The 21,382-nt window shown below is 44.2% G+C and overlaps 1 protein-coding gene across 1 annotated transcript in view; it reads left to right on the top strand.

Moving 5' to 3' along the window:
* Positions 1 to 21,382, top strand: part of LOC137648695 (caprin-1-like) — a 44,719-nt gene that overhangs the window by 14,427 nt on the left and 8,910 nt on the right. Inside the window, exons 2-4 of the mRNA XM_068381727.1 lie at positions 8,600 to 8,842; positions 9,069 to 9,230; positions 12,813 to 12,989. Of these exons, the coding sequence (XP_068237828.1) occupies positions 8,600 to 8,842; positions 9,069 to 9,230; positions 12,813 to 12,989 (582 nt within the window). The remainder of the gene's footprint in view (positions 1 to 8,599; positions 8,843 to 9,068; positions 9,231 to 12,812; positions 12,990 to 21,382) is intronic.

Here is a 21,382-nt window from a genome sequence, read left to right on the forward strand (position 1 = left end):
TATTTTATTTTAATTTTTCATTACTTACATTTATTTATTTCCTTATTTCCTTTACTCACTGGGCTATTTTTTCCTTGTTGGATCCCTTGGGCTTATAGCATTTTGCTTTTCCAACTAAGGTTCTAGCTTGGCTAGTAATAATGATAATAATAAATAATAACGTGAGAGAAGGATTTAATGTAGTACTGTCTGGCAAGTCAAAGTACTCAATTACTCTAGCGGTAGTATCTCAACGGGTGGGTGGTGCCGTGGCCAACCTGCTACCTATGTACAAATCTTTTGTTCTCTACTGTTGATATACGTTTTCCTCATAAATGGAATCTAGCCATCAACTTTTGCATGGACTTGTCAATAACTCTCAGCTAGTTAGAAGTGAGTAGCGGTGGGTAAATGCACTACCTTGCTCACACCCTCACCAAATGAGATCCCTCCTTTTTGGTTTTAGCTCTGTAGAGGGAAGAGTGCAATCTCACTCTTCCATTTTTTCTCTTACAAATTTAATTGGTCTTGAGGACTTGTGACCTGGCAGGTTTGTCCTGGCAAAACAGGCTGCTCTTGCGACACGTTTATGTCCGCTGTGTAGAGAGAATCTTATTGGCTTTGGCCAGCGTGCAGTCAACAATCATGCACTCGAGCTTCTCCATGCAGTGAGTGTACTGAGTGGCCATCCTTCCAGTGGGATGACGGAAGCAGCAGCTCAAAAGGGATTCTTCACCCTTGGAGTCTTACTCGAGGTCGAAGGAGTCCCAACTTCTTTCTCTTCTTTCGGGCCCAGGGAACCCCGCTGCTTCCCCTAGTAAATCGGTGGCGGCCTCTACTGGTGGGGAGTTTCTCTCTTGATGCTTTGCTTGATTTGTGGGGTTTCAGGTTATTCCCCACTAAGGAATGGCTTGTGGTGGTGGTGAAGCTTCATGGGTTTGCCACAACCTTCCGCACCCATCCGCTAGAAGGGAGTTCCTCACAGTTTGTTGCTTGCCCCCAGCGGATTTTTCGTACGCAATTCCTCACCCATCTTAGGAATTTCATGCTGGTTCTCTGCAGAGTTCCAGCCGAGTGCATTCACTCCACGGAGTGAGTGCGGGAGCTGAGTTTGCTCAGCTGAAGGATCCTTGCGATCCTCCACTCTTTGAGAATGGTCGGTTCTCTTGCCAGCTCGATAAGACGGCTTTAATTTTGCGGTTACCTTCCCAAGGTCCTCATATGCGGGTTTGTGAACCTTCGCCTTCTTACTCTAGCTTTTTGTAATTAGGCTCTTCAGAGTAACTGATAATTGTGGCTGCCAACTTCCCTAATTCACGGCCTTGAATCACTGTGACCAGGTACAACGAACCTCTACGAGTATCGGGTGCAAAATTCTTCGGGGTTCCGCCTGAGGTGTCTTGACTTTTTTGAGGAAGCGCTGGATTTCATGTTTTTGAGCAATGGAAGCACACATTCGCAGCGCTCCCACCCCTGCCCTGCTTGCTCCCACTGGGACGCGCGCAAGGTGATTCTTGAACCTCCTGCTGGTGCCGAGAGATATCTTTGTAATGCCTTGGCTTGTGATTGGCCTGACCCTAGTCTGGGATTGGAAGTGCTTGTGCCACTTGCTTGTTCTTTTCCTTTCCCAGGAAAGGTCTGGCTGCCTTTGGGGTGCAAACTTGACACCTTGTCCAGAGTCCTTTCGGCTGTCCTCTCGTTCGGGGACACTGTGGTTGGTTGGAGCTCGTTTAGGTTGTTAAGAAGTCTAACATCAGTCCTGCTCCATCCCAATTACCAGAGAATTGTAGACCCGTAACCATACCCAAATTCTGAAGGTCCGAGCCCATCTTTTGACCTTGGATGTAGGTGCGCTGTCCTTCAGTATCTCGCCCACTTTCTCCTCCTGGTCACCCATTTGGATACAAATGATACCTTTACTTGAATGCTTCTTACAACTGGACTGATCCTGTTTGGGAGAAACGATATTATCCCAGCTAAAGTGGCTGACAAAGACCGGTGTCGGCTCTTCTGGGAGCGACTTTTCACCCGAGAACTAGTATGAGGGTGGTGTTTCCTATAGAGCTTTCCTTCATGTATAACTACTGTCTCACCAGTTGAAGTAGTTTGTACCACACCATATCATTTCCCCCCCCCCCCCACCCTGTTGCTGCTCCCATATAGCCTCCGCAGACCTCACAGACAGCGGCATCCTCTTGTAAGGAGAGCCTTTCTCAGCCATGCCCCGAGAGTGAAAAAATGCGAATATGCTTCAGTAGAAATGGTCCTATAAAATCATCGATGGTCCAACTATTTGAAAGAACATTAAAGGTGTGGTACCATACTCATTGCTGCCAGTGTCGTGGAAAGTTCCTGATCCAACTCAGGCTCCTATGAGTGTAAGTCTGGAGTTGACAAGTCACAAGTTTATGACTAACAATGCTGACAGTGTTTCCTCTGCTATCTAGCCCTAAAGCTCCTGCTTCATGCAGGTATTAGCTTGCATCAGGAAAATTGATAGACATGGGGATCCCACGTACTACCCTCCAGAGTGTAGAGACAAGGTCTTGAACGTGTTCTGCTTGCCGATGGTGTCGAGGTCTATCAAGAAGGTGTTTTCCCACTTTGTGGGAAAGAAAGACTGAAGGGGAGTAACTCTTCTTGCTCACTTCCTTTACCTATTGTTAGGCAGAGGAAGTATTAAAACATCTTGTATGATGATCTCTCCCGTGCCATTAGACTTAACTGTGTTGGCCTTGGATCAGGGCATATCTGTTCACAAGCTGGCTGCTGAACAGGCTAGATTCCCTGCTGCAGAAGCCGCGAACTTGGAGAGGATTGCTAAGGCAACTTTGCAAGCCTCTTCATGGATTGACTAGTGGTGTGGCTCTGTTAGTTATCTTACCAATCCAGATACGAGGAAAGCTTTTAAGATTGTTGTCCTGCTTTGTCCTCGCTCACAGTGCAGTTAACCAGTGGGCAAGCTAGATTTTCAAAAGATGTGACTCATTTCAAAATTCCAGAGGCAAGTGTTGAAGAGTAAAGCGCTTCAGCTTTGCAATGGTTAGTGGACGGTCTTTTCTGGTTCTGCATGGAAGACATTGATGCTCTTGCGGAGAGCTGGAGGAAGGCGAGCCAAGACTCCTTTCTTCGTAGGGCGGTGACATCTTCCCCCCCACTCTTTGGCACCTTTTGCACTGGGGCTTCCAAACAGTCCGACTGGAGTGCCACATCCCATTCACACACTCGCCCTACTCTGACTTAGCATCCGGTTACGTTGGATTCCTTTGCGAAGGGATCTGAATGGGATTTCACCTTTCAGGCAGAAACCCTGACTATGTTAGGAGAAGGCGCCCTCCAAGTAGTCCTCGACAGGTTGCCAATTTTTTGCAGTTTATTCTTTTCATGTAGAAAGGGCATCTGGAGGTTGGAGACCGGTCATCGATCTTCCGGCTCTGAATTAGTTTTTCCAACAGCTTCTGTTCTAGGTGGAGACCGCACAAATGTAAAGACAGGCTGTCAGACTGAGGAACTTCCTGTTCACTGGGTCTACAAGATGTCTGCTTCCAGATCCCAATCTATTCAGCATCAAGGAAGTATTCCGAGATTCATCCTGCATGAGAAGATTTACCAGTTTCGGTTGTTTTTTTTCCAGCCTGTCCACAGCACAAATGTTCACAAGTGTTCACTTTAGTCTCAGCCTGTTCTCATACCCTGGGGTTGTGGTAAATTTTGAAAAGTCGTCTTTCCAACCTTCGCAATATTTGGTAGATACAGTACTGGATACAGATAAACATCCTAGAAGGAAAGTATTTCCATCCCAAGACAGAATCCAGAGACTGGGAGTTGCTCATCTATTCCTCTCGTAAGGCTCGCTAAAAGCTCGTCTGTGTCTTTGCCTGTTGGGCCACGTGACAGCCTTAGAGCGTCTGGTGCCTAACAGCTGCCTTAGCATTCTGTCTCTCCAGTGGCAGCCGTAGACCTTGTGGTCTAAACGCAGGTTGGGGTTCCCAATGCAGGAACCCTCCTGACCTTAGGGTTCCGATAGGGCCGAAGCAAATGAGACGAGTTAGTGGGTGCTAGATGTGAACCTTTTCAAGGGAGTAGATCTTCTCTCTTCCTCCCCTGGATTTAATGCTTTTCACAGATGCGTCATAAGAAGGTAGGGGGGAGGTCGCCTGTTGCACCACATGACCTCCAAGTTGCGGTCCGATAAATACTGCGTCAATAGTTGTTCTTTGCAGGGAATCATAGCATTTTAGGCTGGAGCCTATTCCAGGATCTTACCTACATCTGAGCTTTCAAGAAGGCTATAGGAACTGTTTTCAAGATGTCAAACATCCTATTCCAAAGGGATGTGGTCTTGGAAATCTCACTGTACTAAAGGTTAGGTGGGGGTTCTCTGACCAGAACGGCCCTTTTTGATGAATTCCTCCCTGGGAAGACGTTTAGTTTAGGATTCTAACGTGCCGTGTTGAGCAAACTCATTGCTACTGGTGTGAGTTATCCTTTTACTCATTCTGATGAATTCCTCCCTGGAAAGACGTTTAGGTCAGGATTCCTACAAGACGTATCAAACAAACTCATTCCAACTTCTGTGAGTGATCCTTTAACTCGGTCTGACGGTCTCTTCTGACTCATCATGGGACTAGGCCCGTTGATCATTCTTAATCAAAACAAGGACTCCCTTCTACCCCTGGATCTTTTTTAAAGATGAGGGAGAAGGACACTGGTCACTACCATTGTACTGGCTGAGATAGTTAACAATTTTTGGCATATGTGATTCACAGTAAGGATATCATTCAAGGTCCAACTTTAAGAGGAAGGGAGGATATAGCTCTCCGACTCCTTTCCTGGTTTGTACTAATAGTTAAGAATGACTCCACTCAGTGATGTCTTGACTCTTCCAGGGGAACATCTAAATTATACTTCTTCATAAACTGCCTTGTCAGGCTTCCCAGATGAGGTAAATGTAGTTATTGCCCTAAGGTCATTATACCTACATGGTTCTTGCTTTTGTAGATTAGAAAGGAAGTACCGAAGTCCTATTTACCACATGAATGGAAAAAACAGGAGGGGAACTTTCGACTTATCAGTGGGTATATTCTCAGGGTGTTATGTCCCCCGGGTACATGGGAAGCCCAGTTTCTTCTGACAGGGAAGGTGTCTATGTACATCCTTTGATGCTAAACACCACCCCATACCATGGATACTAAGGTAGACCTTTTTTCTCAGGACAGGGAATATCTTCCCGGAGGAAAGGTTGTCTTCAAATTCTGGTTTGGAAGAGATTAATCCTGCTTGTAATAGATGAAAGCTGTTGTCTAATGGCCAGACACATGGTCAGTATTGGTGGGGACTGGCTTCCTACCAAGGTGGGCAGAGAGGACTCGTTTCATACTCTAATCTTCCTGTCATAATCTTCAAGTTCTGACAGGGGTATGTGTTATAAACTGTAGCTTCATCTTGAAAGGTAGACTCTTGAAGATCTTCATATAGGTAAATTGAATTTGGCAAGGATTGTGGTTGGTAGCCCAACTCGGGTAACCAATACTTTGCAATAAACAAAACTAACAGTTATGCCAAAAATTTACTAAAATAAGAAAAGAAGGCAGGGAGGGGGAAGGTCCAAAGGAGCTCCCCCCAATTCCTACAAAGCTGAGGGACCTATGGAGCTTGGGCCAGGTTCAAACCCTGGCCAAGTCGGGTATAGATTCTAACCCTGGCCAAGTCTGGTATAGAATACTCTTGAGCAAGAGAATGTCTAATACTACGATTAAAAAGTCATGGATGCCCGCCTCGACACTTGCTCAGTGGAGGCTTATCTAGACGAATCAAAGTAGGGAATAAACAACAGGAAAGAGGGTAAGGTCCATATTCTGAACATAACTTCCATCTCCAGAGAGTTTACCTTGACTGATATCGCTTCTCACCACAGTGGGAAAGAGATCTGGTATTGAGGATTGATTGACTGAAAATTTTAAATCAATCAATCAATCCTCAATACAAGATCTCTTTCCCACTGTGGTAAGTCTAGGCATTCTCTTACACTAGTAAGAGTTATTGTATCCACTGTTGCTGTCTTCTGGGGGAGAGGATCTTGGTTTCCCTGGTTTTAGTGGTTTGAATTCTATGCTGCTTACAGGCCTTTCTGTAGGTGCTGTACAGCAGGCCTACCCCTCCTTGTTACTTCTCTTCCTGAAGTTGCCTGATCTAATCTATTGATCTTGGCTATCAACGACTCTACTGACCGGGGGAGCAGGTGTGGGGAATTCAGACCTGGTCAACAATGCATCACGTCTTTTCAAGACACTGTTCCCCCCTAGGAAATCGTCTTAAGTAGCAGGAATTCTAGAGCTGTAGACCATGCTCGTGGCAAATCTTTAAATCTTTATAAGGTATCACGATCTCTTAAGATCTGTTGTTGCATAGGATATTGCTCTAGACCAATGGTTGAGCCATGAACACTTATGGATCGCAGACATGGCTGCTGTCTCCACTGTTTCTTAGACGAAGAATGAGGTCGTTAATCCTTTTATGATAAAAGTTATCAGCAGAACCACGATTGCCTTGATCACCAGCCCTTCATTCTTAAGTACATTACGGGCAGATAGGGAACTGTGACAGGTTTAGTGAATCCACGTTCTTGTTTATCCTGTTCATCCTCATGGGATACTTTTTCCTCACCTGGTGCATTATAGGCAAAAGGCTTGTTACCTGAAAAGCCTCAATGTTTCGTCTTTGGCGCGGGCCTCTTCTGCGCCTTATAGTTAAACTGTTCCATTGTAGGCATGGGGCAGGTTTCCTTCCCTTTACCTACACATTCTATATGTGAAGGGGAAATCCCTGAAAAATTGATCATTCGATGCTCATCAAACATGTTTGTGAGGCCTTAATTTTGGCCACCAATCGAACTTTTCTGGGAGAGTGCCTCAATCTTACACCATTTCAGAGAAAAATACTCACGCCTAAAGCTGGAATATGTTGTCTTTACAAATAATATCTTGGGATGAACAGTTAGCTTGTCTTGCCCTGCCGGTTAAAAAAATATCTTTTTACTAGCAGCAAGGTTAACGCGCTTGATGTCATCTTTTGTTGTGGTGGCAATGCGTACCTGTAATCTGGTTGAACATTTCTCCTGCTTGAATCCTGACAAGCGAAGCGTTCAGTGACGCCTCGATTTCCTTACTTCAGGTAGGGAAGGAGAGGGTGGGCTGAAAGGAATGCGTAGTTCTGGGAAGCCTTGGAGCGTGTTTCCATGCAAAGCAATCTGGCTGCCCTATTTATAAGCTTCTAAGGATTTCTTAAGATTTGTAAAGGCGATCTCGGCTTTGTAGCCCCATCGCCATGTAGCCAACTTGGTTCCTGAGAATGTAATGGGAAATGAAGACTTATCCAAGACTGGTGCCAGTGGGATCGTCCTATAGAGCATGTCTGTTTGTTTATCATCATGAAAGAGGAGGTAGGACTTGGCTACTCAAGGTCTTGCTGTACTTATTCCACACTCTTGATGAGCATCTTTAGAGGATGGGGCTTCTGCTAACTCTAAACATGTATTATTGAAGGGAGGTTCTCGCTGCCTAAGAAGGGATGGTACTCTACTCCTGTCAGTAGGAGACTCCGCAACATTGAAATCTTTAAGATTCGTGCAGCGAGAAGCATAGCTCTCATTTGGAGGCAGATCAATCCCTACAATGATTACATGGAGATTCTCTTGAACGTCTCTTGTCTAGGCAAGAGGGAGAAGAACAGTGTGTGTTCTTGTCTGCCTGGCTCAGAAGAACGCCACAAATGATGCTATCCTGTTATGCGCAAAGATGTAAATACTGGAGATTAATTGGACACAAGCACTCGCTCATAACTCACAGTTAATGAGTAGACACTCAAATGACTGAATTAACGGAAAAAAACAGGTCAAGAATGCTACACTAAAAGGCTTGGCGAGTTCAATGCGAAAAGCTTGATCGTAGAAAGGAAGTGAGAGAACAACCTTTTTACTTAACGACCGCTTTTGTTGTGGGGAGAGACTATGAGCAACCGCCCGCTTGCTTCATGCGCTGCGTTTACCCAGCATGAAGCCTGACGCAATCAACCAAATTTTTAATGGCCGGTCATCAAAAACATGCCCAGTAATAACCCTATATTGATGACTCAGAAGTTTGTATTTTTCAACCCCATATCTTTAATATGTCTCAACCACAGACTTAATTTTTTAGGACTAAAGGACTTTAACATAATATAAATGTGCATAAGAAAGGTATTAGGCATACAGTACATTGCCGAAGGATTCCAGAAATTGGGAATTAAGCTGTATGGATTATAATATTTGTGACTTATTATCATAGAACCAGATATTAAAGTAATATTAATGTTATACAGTACCTGGATTTTCAATCTTGGTTGTAGCAGTTATAAATTTTAGAGAAGACATAAGTACTTGATAGTATCCATCGTTCAAACTCAAGCTTTGAAGGCTATTACTTCAGAAACTGTATTATTAAAATTTTTTGGTGGGAACAATGCTGTTACGTATATATGTAAATGATACATTGAAATATTACATTTATTTTACAGTATGTGAAGTACAGAATTTTGTTAACAATTTTTCATCGTTTTAAAATATTTTTTTTTTTCTTTTCAGAACAAACTTGAGCAATACCGCTTGGCTATGAGGGATGGCAAGGAGCTCATTGAAGATCAGAAACAGGCAGTTGCAAGCTTTGATTGTGTGATCTCCAACCTCGAGTTGATGCGAGACATGAGTCAAAATTTTAACGCTGTCATTGCAGAACACAACAAACTAATGAAGAAACAAATGAAAAATGAGGCTGTTGAGAAACAGAATGAGGAGATCAGTCGCATCAAAGAAATCTTCAAAGTTCAGGTGAGCTTGATCTATCGCTCTTATTGAAGTCAAAGCATCTATATTGTAGAAATTTTATTTGGTTTTCAATGATAGATTTAGGTTTTGAAATGAAACTACTTTACTTTATTTGGTTTTTTAAATAAAACTTCACTCTACTATGATTAAGTGTGAAATTGAGGTTGTACTGTACTCTAAATTGTATTGGAAAATGCAAGCCTAATTTTTGTTAATGTTTTGTTTTCAGGATATTCTTCAGCTTATGGGACAAGATGATGTTCGGGCAGATTTCTTAGCTGGGACCAATGGTGCAGTTGTAATGCCTCCTGAAAACTTAGAACACCTAGATAACCTTTTCAAACTCGTTACACCAACGCGGACAGAAGGCCAGGATGCACAGGAATTTCAAGTGAGACCTTTTTATTTTTTTATAAAGATTGGGGGGTGGCCTCATGAATCTTACAAAAAATTATGAATTTTATCCTGCAAATGTACCATATATTTTTCAATTAGTAGTGTGTAGTCAGCAGTTGGTTTAGACTAGAAACTTGCTTTGTTCTGACGTGTATAGAAACCTTTCGTCATTTGAATTACCAATCTATTTTCAACAGGAAGTGGAACAGGCCATTAGAATACTTAACAAGGTAGTTAATGACAGGTGAGAGGGGGTGAGGAGCGCTCCCCCTCCTTTTGAAAGCTCTTCACTTATGTTTTTATCCTCAACGAAGATGGGTGTACTGCTCCGCCCTGGTTCAAACTTTTCATTTGCTCCGGCACCAAATACAAACATTTCAGCTGTTTATTATGGAGATACCTATCAGCGACAGCTGAAACTAGCCATAAATCTTTAGCGAGGTGTTATTCACCTCTGCTGGTTATGGGGCCCAGTGGGAGGTAGACCCACCACCCCTCTGACATGCAGTGGCCAAGACAAGCCACTTTGCTTTTCGGCTTGAAGAGCAGACCTTGTCAGTTCTCCTCCGCTTTATTCGGTTTAACTGTTATAACAAAGAACTAATTAGCCTGAAATGTTTAAATTTTTTGTTTTTCTTCAATACAGAATGTTTCCGTAAGTGTTACAGTTTACTGTAACACACTTTACTTCTGTTCACCCTTGTTCTCATAGCAGAGATGCAGACTGAGAAGGTTGTTTCCCCACCCCAAAGATTCCTCCTATGGCATTGTATTCGTCCATTCCCCGCAACCTCTTTGGAGCTTGACGGAAGAGTTAGGTGACTGGGTACAGTGCCTGCTCTTTGCCATCATACCTTCAGGGTACAAATCAAGTCTACTCAACCACGTGTTCAGATTTTCCAGAGAAGACTACTTTTGCTATGTCTTCACGCTTTGAAGTTATCCAGCAACTCTTTACTTCACGAGGTTTTAGTACGGCCCTGGCTTGCAAAAGAACTTAAATGTGACGCAGGTCTTACAGGCGGTCGTGTAAACGTTGGTCTTCTTTCACCGCCCACTACCTGAGAGACATAACCCACTGGAGCCTCGACACATTCTCCATAGGTCCTGTGGTGTATGCATAAAATGTGATCAATAATACCTCTGCTCCTTAGTAGGACAAGTAGCAGTTGGGGGGGGGGTAGATGTTACTCCGCTGTAAGTGTATGATAGGCAAAGGTCTGGCCTCTCACCTTTCATTCTTCCCTCTCATGGGTCTTAAGCTGACCTTGGACTGTAGGTGGGTATCATCATAGTGTATCCTAATAGGTATTATATTGTCATGTCCCCTTTCTCCCAGTGAGATTGGAGTTGGGTAACATCCGGGTAGGAAAAGCATACCCAAGTGAAGTCTTACCTTGATGACTCACATTTCTTTGTTGTCACACTTTCTTGTAAAATTGCTCAGGCCGTTATCTCTCGTTGGGATATAGCAAGGTGATAGAGTCAGGGAGTAGCCAGTTGGTCTTGGACTTCCATTCACCTAAGCGCAGGCCTCCATAATAATAAGCTGAAAGAGTTGTATTTGGTGCCAGAACAAATGACATTTGGAAATTTTTATTTTCCTAACCATACAAACCTGAAGCTCTCTACACATACTGGTGCGCCATCTACCCCTGGGGAAGTCCTGCCTACAATTGTCAAGTGGCTTATGTTGGCCACTTTGTGTGTAAAAGGGGTGGTGGGTCTACCTCCTGCTGCCCCCCACTAACCAGTGGAGGGGAGTAACACCTCGCTGAAAGTTTTGTGGCTAGTTTCGGTCTCACAAGATCTCGTTTGCTAAGTTTTAGTCATTTTGGAAATAAGCATTCAATAAAAAAAAAAAACATAAAGCTTGCCAACTTTTTATTTATTTCATTTTGATTTAAAGGTTAATTTCATACCTTGTCAAGCTGGGAGGAACTTAGAGTGGAGAGGTCCCCCTTTTTTTTTGTTTCTTTTGTTTGATGGCGGCTACCCCCCAAAACTGGGGAAGTGCCTTAGTATATGTATGTATGTACAGTATGTATAATGAATCATTGGACAACCTCCGTAGATTGCCCATCCCTACTTTTCCAGAGGCAAAAGAGGCTTGGTGTTTTACTTATTGGTTGAGTGAGGAAACCCTCACAGTGGAGTTCCACTCCAGTCTCCGCTTCTGGACACAACCTCTGGTCACCTTTGGTGTTTTTGTGGTCAGAAGCTCGTTGACATCATAGGTGCAGCAAGCATTCTAAGGACGTTGAGTAGGCATTTGGTAGTACTATTACGAAAACACCATGGTAGCTAGGACCCAATCTTGCGAAGACAAGTTAGGTCCATCCCTTTCCCCTTTCCTTCAAGAGAAATCTTGCTTTTGCCCATGTTTTGAAGGTTGGGATGTGTATGCTTAAGGTCACCTTCACGATCTTCAGTACTGTAGTACCCAAATTCTCTTAATGTTATTGCGGATTATCTTGTGGTGGCTGCTCAAGTAATTGTGTAGCAAACCCAGCACCCGTGCGGGACGGTAAGCCTCTTGTCTGTGGTAACGTATATGTGTAAATGGGGTAAAGGCAGAGTAACTGGCTCTCTATTTTCTCCGACTATCTTGGGTGACAAAATAGTAGATTAGGGTGAGGATGCTGGAATATATACCAACACGTTGATCATCATACGATACAAATCTTCAAATCTTCTTAGTCAGGCCAGGCCCTATCTGCTTATTCATTCCTATAGTAGACATACAAGGTTATTGAACTTATTTCCTTTACTCTTATATGGGACCAGGTAGATTGACATTTCCAGGGATAGAAAATAACCAATCAACTGATTTTTCTGGGTTGGAAAGGGAGACCTTTGATCCACCAATCAGTGTGTCACTACTTAAAGTCCCTTCAGTTTAACTTGCCACCTCAACTGCCTCTCAGTTCTGAACCAAAAGTGAAGAACTAACAACTGGTGGGAGGGGTTTCTCTTTGCTCACCACTGTTGTTACCTACCACCTAAACAAGTTGAACAGCTGGTTCTAGCTTACGCTGAATATTTTCCTTCTTGAGGATTCCTGTTTTTATAGCTTGGAAAAGTACAAAATACTTTTTAAGGTTTTATTTTTGGTGTACAGTATTTTTAATTGTAAATTAAAATGAATAGAAGAAATTGCTCAAAGTAGAACCAGGGAAGGGGAAATTAATCTTTGAATGTTATTTGACAAAGAAAAGGAAAACTAAATGGTGATTCTGAATTGTCTGGTTTACTGATAGGTCGTGTTTCCTATTGTGGAATAGTTTGCTTTTTATGGTTTAGTGCCTACTAGTTTACAAGTTGGTTTAAATTTTGTCTGGAATTGTAAGGTACTGTTTAATTTCTTATTTCTTACTATTTTTGTTGGCTTATATAAATTTCGAACAGGAGGCGGCTTGATGTTTTCAAGTCTTAAGATTTGGATATTTTAGGTGGTCACAGGTTAGACACCTTGATGTGTATACAACTTTGATTATTTACAAGTATTTTCAGAGTATCCAAACCTTACTGTATTTTATTTCATGTGCAATACTCAGCCAAGTGTTTTCCTTTTCAGAAAGAATTGCGGAATGCAGCAGAGCACATGTCATTTTTGCTGGAAGCAAAGAACAGCGAAGTTGCTGGCACCACGTACAAAACTCTCATGAACATTGTGGATGAAATAGCCAACTGTTCTTACCCAGAAACAAAAGACCCCGAAGTTGCAGATGAAGAAAATGTAGAGTCCTTACCGGTAAGTTTTTATTGCTGAAATTTCCATACCTATTGTAGGCCACAATTAAATGTACCTTAAAGCCCCTATTTTTCAATTTTCATAGCGTTTATTGCATTTACTTTAATTTACAATAACAACTTGTTCATTCAACTAGTGTTGGATTTTTTTTTCTCCTCCTCCTCCTCCCGAATGCAAAGCATTGTCCTTTATTAGGGTTATAAGTTTAGCATTGGCTGGAATGACCGTTGAAATTTAACAAGGTAGTCAACTGCCGACAGAGGGTGAGGAAGCCCGGCCACCTGTTCATCAGCTAGGCAGTCGCTTTTGACTCATACTCATGCACCACTCTCCATATACTGCCAAATTATGCAAAGCTATTGTTTTCCTCTATTACTTTTTCATGATTTAAAACAATTTGCTACATGGGAAATGAAGTTAAAATTGTAAAAAACTAAGAAATTATAAAAACAAAACTAGCCTAGTATCCTCATTAAACGACCTGGAACTGACATCAGCATAGTCAACCAAACAGAAGTTTGTGATATCAGTGTACATTTGATATACTGTATTTAAAAATATATTCTAAATAAAAAATTGAGCAAGTACTCAATAGCGTCACTGCGAATTGTATATTTTATGGACCCTTTTGAATAATTTACATTTTCAATTTATATAATTTGAATATATATATCAAATGTACGCTAGCATCAAAAACTACTATTTGGTTGACTGTTGACGATGTCAGTTCCACGTCGTCCAGTGAGGAAACCAGGCTAGTTTTTTATTTTTATTTTTATAGTTATTTATAATTTTAACTTTTTTCTCGTGGCGAATTGTTTTAAATTAAGAAAAATTGATAGAGGAAATCAATAGCTTTGTATAATTTGGCAGTATATGGAGAGCGTGGTCTGGAAAACAAATACCGAAATAGATAAGTTTGTAGTGTGTTTTGTTTTTGGGTTGTCTTCTTCCTTCCTATTAAAGATGGTTTGTATTCTTGTAAAAACAAATACAAAATTTTTAAAAGTAATTGTAATTTTCCAAACTAGAAACCCGAGTCATTTAAATTGCACTTCCAAACTCAACCTCCCCGCATTCCCTAAGCTTAAGGTCAAAAGTAAGTGTTTAGTCAACTGTCAGTAGTTAACTACCTCTAAATTTCAATGGCCTTTCTAGCTTTTGTTGAAATTATACTCCTATTACAGGATTCAGGTTTGCATAGTTAGGGAAAATAACTTTTTTTTTTTTTTTTTTTTTTTTTCAAATTTGTGATTTTTACTTAATTGTGTAGGTGTTTGTAGTATGCTGTAATTTGGGCAAGTTTGTTCAGTGACTGTAGTTTAGTTTTGTTATTATGGGTTGGAAGAAATGATATAATTCCATTTAAAATACGATAACAGTTGAACCCATATTTGGATGATTGTTGTATGTGTCGTTCTTATTTCATTGACCATTTCTTTGTAAAAGAAAAAATTTAGTCGATAAGGAATAAACCTTCTCTTTTGTCATTTCAGACATTACTGGTTCTTGTCTAGGGTAGCATGAATAGAAGTTTTGTTTGGTAATTCAGATAACTCACTAAGTATTGGGTTGCTGAATACACACAAAATCATTCGGTTATCTTAGTCCATTACCATTTCAAGGGCTTTACTTATAGTAAAGTTACTTTATAATCCAGGGATATAATGGTCACCTAATTCTTTTAAGAAGATGGGCAAAAAATTTCTCTTCAAACTAGATTCCTCATTTTCATGTCCACCTTGGACCGCTGCTTCTAGTCATTTGATTTAGACAGTTTTTGTGTGTACTCTTAACACTTCCAGTTTCAGGCCCAAGCAAAGTTTGATGTTTAGTGTAGCACATTGGCACTACTGAAAGATGTTCTTTAAAATGTCCCTTAAATTGTGGCTCTTTAATTGTCAGCCTTTTACCATGAAGTGCATTAATTTTTACTGTGTAATTGTTATCACATCACATACATATACCAAGGCACTTCCCCCAATTTTGGGGGATAGCCGACATCAAACAAATAAAAAAAAAATGGGTCCTCCACTCTCTACGTTCCTCCCAGCCTGACAAGGGACTCAACCGAGTTCGGTTGGTCCTGCTAGGGTGCCACAGCCCACCCTCCCCTGTTATCCACCACAGATGAAGCTTCATAGTGGTAAATCCCCTACTGCTGCTACCTCCGCAGTCATCCAAGGCATTGGAGGAAGCAGCAGGTCCTACCGGAACTACGGCACAATCGCTCGCCATTCATTTCTATTTCTAGCACGCTCTCTTGCCTCTCTCACATCTATCCTCCTATCACCCAGAGCTTCCTTCACTCCATCCATCCACCCAAACCTTGGCCCTCCTCTTGTACTTCTCCCATCAACTCTTGCATTCATCAACTTCTTTAGCAGACAGCTATTTTCCATTCTCTCAACATGGCCAAACCACCTCAACACATTCATATCCACTCTAGCTGCTAACTTATTTCTTAAACCCGTTCTCACCCTCACTACTTCGTTCCTAACCCTATCAACTCGAAATACACCAGCCATACTCCTTAGACACTTCATCTCGAACACATTCGATTTCTGTCTGTCACTTTCATTCCCCACAACTCCGATCCATACATCGCAGTTGGTACAATCACTTTCTTATACAGAACTCTCTTTACATTCTACTCCCTCAACTGCCCCCAACACTTTGCATCCTTCATTCATTCTGTCGTACATCTGCTTCCACTCCACCATTTGCTTCCACTCCACCATTTGCTGTAACAGACCCCAAGTACTTAAACTAATCCACCACCTCAAGTAACTCTATTCAACATGACATTCAACCTCGCTCCACCTTCCCTTCTCGTACATCTCATAACCTTACTCTTACCCACATTAACTCTCAACTTCCTTCTTTCACACACCCTTCCAAATTCTGTTACTAATCGGCCAAGCATCTCTTCCGGGTCTACAACCAGTACAGTATCATCTGCAAACAACAACTGATTTACCTCCCATTCATGGTCATTCTCGTCTACTAGTTTCAATCCTCGTCCAAGCACTCGAGCATTCACCTCTCTCACCACTCCATCAACATACAAGTTAAACAACCACGGCGTCATCACACATCCCTGTCTCAGCCCCACTCTCACCGGAAACCAATCGCTTACTTCATTTCCTATACTAACACATGCTTTACCACCTTTGTAGAAACTTTTCACTGCTTGCAACAACCTTCCATCAACTCCATATAACCTCATCACATTCCACATTGCCTCCCTATCAACTCTTATCTTACGCTTTCTCCAGATCCATGAACGCAACATACACCTTACCATTTGCTAAATGTTTCTCGCATATCTGCCTTCAACTACCACCCTGTACTTCTAAGATTGCATTCTCTTGTTTTATCCTTAATCCTATTAATCAGTACTCTACCATACACTTTTCCAACTACACTCAGCAAACTAATACCCCTTGAATTACAACACTCATGCACATCTCCCTTACGCTTATATAGTGGTACAATACATGCACAAACCCAATCTACTGGTACCATGGACAACACTAAACATATTAAACAATCTCACCAACCATTCAAGTACAGTCACACCCCCTTCCTTCAACATCTCAGCTCTCATACCATCCATACCAGATGCTTTTCCTACTCCGTTTCATCTAGTGCTCTCCTCACTTCCTCTCTTGTAATCTCTCTCATATTCTCATCTCCCATCACCGGCACCTCAACACCTGCAACAGCAATTATATCTACCTCCCTGTTATCCTCAACATTCAGTAAACTGTCAAAATATTCCGCCCACCTTTTCCTTGCCGCCGCCTCTTTTTAACAACCTTCCATTTCCAACTTTCACTGTCTCTTCAATTCTTGAACCAGTCTTCCTTATTCTCTCCACTTCTTTCCAAAACTCCTTATTCTCTTCATATGAATGACCCAATCCCTGACCCCACCTCAGGTCAGCTGCCTTCTTTGCCTCACTTACCTTGCGCTTTACTTCCACATTTTTCTCTCTATATCTTTCATACTTCTCTACACTATTACTCTGCAGCCATTCTTCAAAAGCCCTCTTTTTCTCTTCCACTTTTACCTTCACTCCTTCATTCCACCATTCACTGCCCTTCCTCATGCTGCCTCCAACAAACTTCTTGCCACACATCACTTGCAATCCCAACAAAATTTTCTTTTACCAACTTCCACTCCTCTAAATTACCAGTGTCTCTTACTTTCACTTCGTCATATGCCATTTTCAACCTCTCTTGATAAATACTTTTTACCCCCGGTTTTATTAGCTCTTCAACCTTCACTACCTCCCTTTTACATCCACCTACTCTATTCCCCCACTCTTTTGCTACAACTAATTTTCCTTCCACCAAAAAAATGATCAGACATAACGTTAGCCATACCCCTAAACACGTGCACGTCTTTAAATCTTCCAAACATTCTTTTAGTTATCAACACATAATCCATTAACGCCATTTCTACCACTCCTCCATTTGCCACTCTTACCGATGTATAATTGTTTTTATCTTTCTTTTTGAAAAAGCTAGAACTTATCACCATCTCTTGCTCAACACATATCTACTAGTCTCTCACCCCTCATTTTTTCCTGGTACGCCATACTTCCCAATGACACCCTCTACCTCTCCAGCGCCCACTTGAGCATTTAAGTCGCCCATGACAACTACATAATTCCTTCTACCCAGTCCTACACACCTAGTTAATTCATTCCAGAACTCATTCCGCTCTTCTTCACTTTTCTCACAACCTGGCCCATACCTACTGACAAAAGCCCAACAGTCCCTACCAAACTTGACCCTTACCCACTTTAACCTAGATGATATCTCCTTCCATTCCACTACTTTACCTGTCATCCATTCACTCAGCAATAAAGCCACACCCTCTCTTGCTCTTCCCCTTTCAATCCCAGACACTCTACCAGACATTTCACCAAACATCACTTCACCTTTCCCTTTTATCTTTGTCTCACACAAAGCCAAGATATCCATCTTTCTATTCCTAAACACACTTCCAAACTCACATCTTTTTCTCTTTCTCGTACTACATCCACGCACATTCAAACACCCCAAAACTAGAGTGTGGGGAGCAGTCACTCTCACCCCAGCTTCACCTCTTTGATGTCTCACAGGATTATAATACAGGAGAGGGGGTTCCCAGCCCCCTCGTCCCGTCCCTTCCAGTCGCCTCTTACGACACGCAGGGATACGGCGCTATTCTAATTGTTTTTATGCCCCTGCAGCCACAGGGGTCATTTAATTTACACAAATGCACTACAGTATGCAAACCTGTCCTTGTTACTTTATTTTTGGTCCTTTTGCTAAACTTCTACAGCCTATTGTAAAAGTCAAGCGAGTGATTCCATTTACTATAGGTGTCTTTATACTGTATATGGAACACTGGATACACTACGTGGTGTAATTGGAAAGTGTAATAGGTTCATGAGTTACGTCACTATTGGGTAGAATTTGGATGTCTTCTAGAAATAAATGTAAATATAAAATCATATGTTTGTTCCAACACAGAGTACTTACCTCGAACTACTTACTTAGGAGTATCTGGGATCTCCTCCCAACCGACCAGAGTTTTGTGTAGTTTACCCTATTCCCGTTTTCTATGAGGGGTAGCCTCAGGTGGAGTGGAACACGCCCTGAGGCTATCCCCAGGTCAGAGAGCATGCTTGCTCAGGTCTCGATCTCCAGTTAGTTCTCTGGTCGTGTCGTGATAACATCTCGACTCTCTCTCCTTACCCAGTGCGACTCTTTGTGTCCCCGACCCCCTTTTGTCTCTTACGCGGTCCCCACGTGGACCCATTGTGTTCATTCTATACCCCTTCCTACCCTTATCCTCTGTGTTCGTCGTGTAGGGGCAGCTTATGTTCTCCTACAGCCACGTGTCCTGAGTGCGAGTCCTGGAACGTGGTGCAGTGGATGCGCTTCGGCACCAAGAAGAAGAAGGCGTCCAAGAGGTCACATAGGAAGACGAGTCTCTCCTCGCTGCTTACTTCTCCCGATGCCTCGTCGAATGGAGCTGCTTTTATACAACCACCTTCCCCTACCCAGAGTAGGGGACGAGGTAAGTCAGTTGTGGGGAAGTGGCCCATTGCTCTTCCCCAGGAGTCTGAGTGGGTGCGGTATAGCACCAAGAAGAAGTAGGCGACGAAGAGGTCGCCTAAGAAGCCGAGCGTCCCTTCCTCCCTTGCTTTGCTGGGCGTCTCGTCTGACAGAGCTTCCCTACCACCTTCCCCTACCCAGAGTAGGGGACGAGGTAAGTCCGTTGGGGGGAAGAGGCCCACGGCCCTTCCCCAAGAGTCTGATCCTCAGGGTAGTGGGGTTGTGGCGTCGTTCCAGACTAGTGAGGGGCTTGAGGGAGGGGCGGGAGTGTGTATGGGAGACGGAGTCCTGGTGCAAGCAGGCCACGTCTCCTCTGATGACGCCATGTGGGGGAAAAATGTCCCTAATTCTTCTCCAGCCTCTTTGGCGTGGTTTTCAGTCACTTCTGCAGCCGTGGACGTCGCCGAGAAGGAGCCTCCCAAGACGAGGCGCTGAGGAAGCTCAGGAGACGAAGGGAGAAGTCCCGCAAGAAGTTGTCGCGTTCTCGCTCCCCCTCGAGGTCGCGCCACGAGAGTCTGCGCTCAAGATCCCCCAAGAGCAGTGAGTGGGTGGTGGTTCACCTCGACAGGCTGCTGGAGCTAGCTGCGGCACCGGGCCCTTCAAGTTGGCATCCGAGGACGAACTCCCCGGATAGATACTCCTCTCGGAGCAGCGGCACCCGACGAAGGGACTCATCATGGCAGGTTCCAGTCGACAGGCATAAGTCCGCGAAGGTTCCGGCTCCATCCGCCCAGCTGAGAGAGTCGCCCCTTCGGTCTGGCAGCTGGGTCCTGACCTCCAAAGGCCACCTAGCTCGGCAGGGTACTTACACCCCTCGGATTTCCCCAGGAGGGGGTAGACCCATGACGGCTACCTCCGTCCCAGTGGCTTCATCCGTGATGGAGATAGCCGCTCCATCGTCCCGGCCAGCCCCATCCAAGCATCGGAGGTGGCCGCTGACACACCCATGACGGCTACCTCCGTCCCGGCGGCTCCATCCGTGATGGAGCCAGCCGTGCCATCGTCCCGGCCAGCCCCATCCAAGCATCGGAGGCGGCCGCTGACATGGCAGGGTACTTAAACCCCACGGATCTCCCCGGGAGGGGGTAGACTCATGACGGCTACCTCCGTCCCAGTGGCTTCATCCGTGAAGGAGATAGCCGCTCCATCGTCCCGGCCAGCCCCATCCAAGCATCGGAGGCGGCCGCTGACATGGCAGGGTACTTAAACCCCACGGATCTCCCCGGGAGGGGGTAGACTCATGACGGCTACCTCCGTCCCAGTGGCTTCATCCGTGAAGGAGATAGCCGCTCCATCGTCCCGGCCAGCCCCATCCAAGCATTGGAGGTGGCTGCTGACACATCCATGACGGCTACCTCCTTGATGGAGCCAGCTGTGCCATCGTCCCGGCCAGCCCCATCCAAGCATCAGAAGAGGCTGCTGACATGGCAGGGTACTTAAACCCCTCGGATTTCCCCGGGAGGGGGTAGACCCATGACGGCTACCCCCGTTCCTGACGGCTCCATCCGTGACGAAGGCAAAGTGGTTTTCTCCCTAGCGGGTCGAACGGGGCTATTGCCTCTCCAGTGCCTGCCTCAGTGGCCGGTGGAGAGAGACCCCGCACCTTTGCCCAGTGCCTCTTCGGCTCTGTCCGCCCGTCGGATGTAGAAGTTGGCACACGTAATCTTTCCCTTGCCTTGCCCCCTGTAGGGGAGCTTTGACTTCTCAGTTAACCTTCAGACCCTTCTACTTGGGCTCCAGGAGAGGACGTTCAGGCCGCAGCTCTCGAAGGAGTTAGGAGGGGAGGCCCCCTACTCCTTCTGGCGCCTCAGGTGGGGGGATGCCTCAAACGATTTTGGCAAGCATGGCGGGACCACGGAGCGGATCCGTGGACCGTAGCAGTACTAAAGGAGGGGTACAAGCTGCCCTTCCTAGCGAACCCCCACCTCGGATCCCAGATCAACAGGCGGAGTGGTTGGCACCAGGTCATGTAGTACGGTACGGTTCGGTACGATATTACGGTACGGTACGGTTTTTTTTTGGGATGTAAGTACGGTTCGATATTACGGTACGATATTTTCCTTCGAGTTCGGTACGGTACGAAAGTACGATTTTTTTTCCGTACTTAATCGTACCATTTCCTTACCAAATTCAGATAGGTGTCGCAAGCAGCCAAGCCCGGCCCCCCGCCGCCCAACCGCCCAGGGTCACACACCTGGTTGACTTGGGCGGTGACTCACCGCCCAAGTCAACCAGGTGTGTGACCATAAAGGATTAGCAGAGGTCTTCTCTCTGGGG

Source organism: Palaemon carinicauda, chromosome 10 (assembly GCF_036898095.1).
Source record: "Palaemon carinicauda isolate YSFRI2023 chromosome 10, ASM3689809v2, whole genome shotgun sequence".
Classification (NCBI taxonomy): Eukaryota; Metazoa; Arthropoda; class Malacostraca; order Decapoda; family Palaemonidae; genus Palaemon; species Palaemon carinicauda.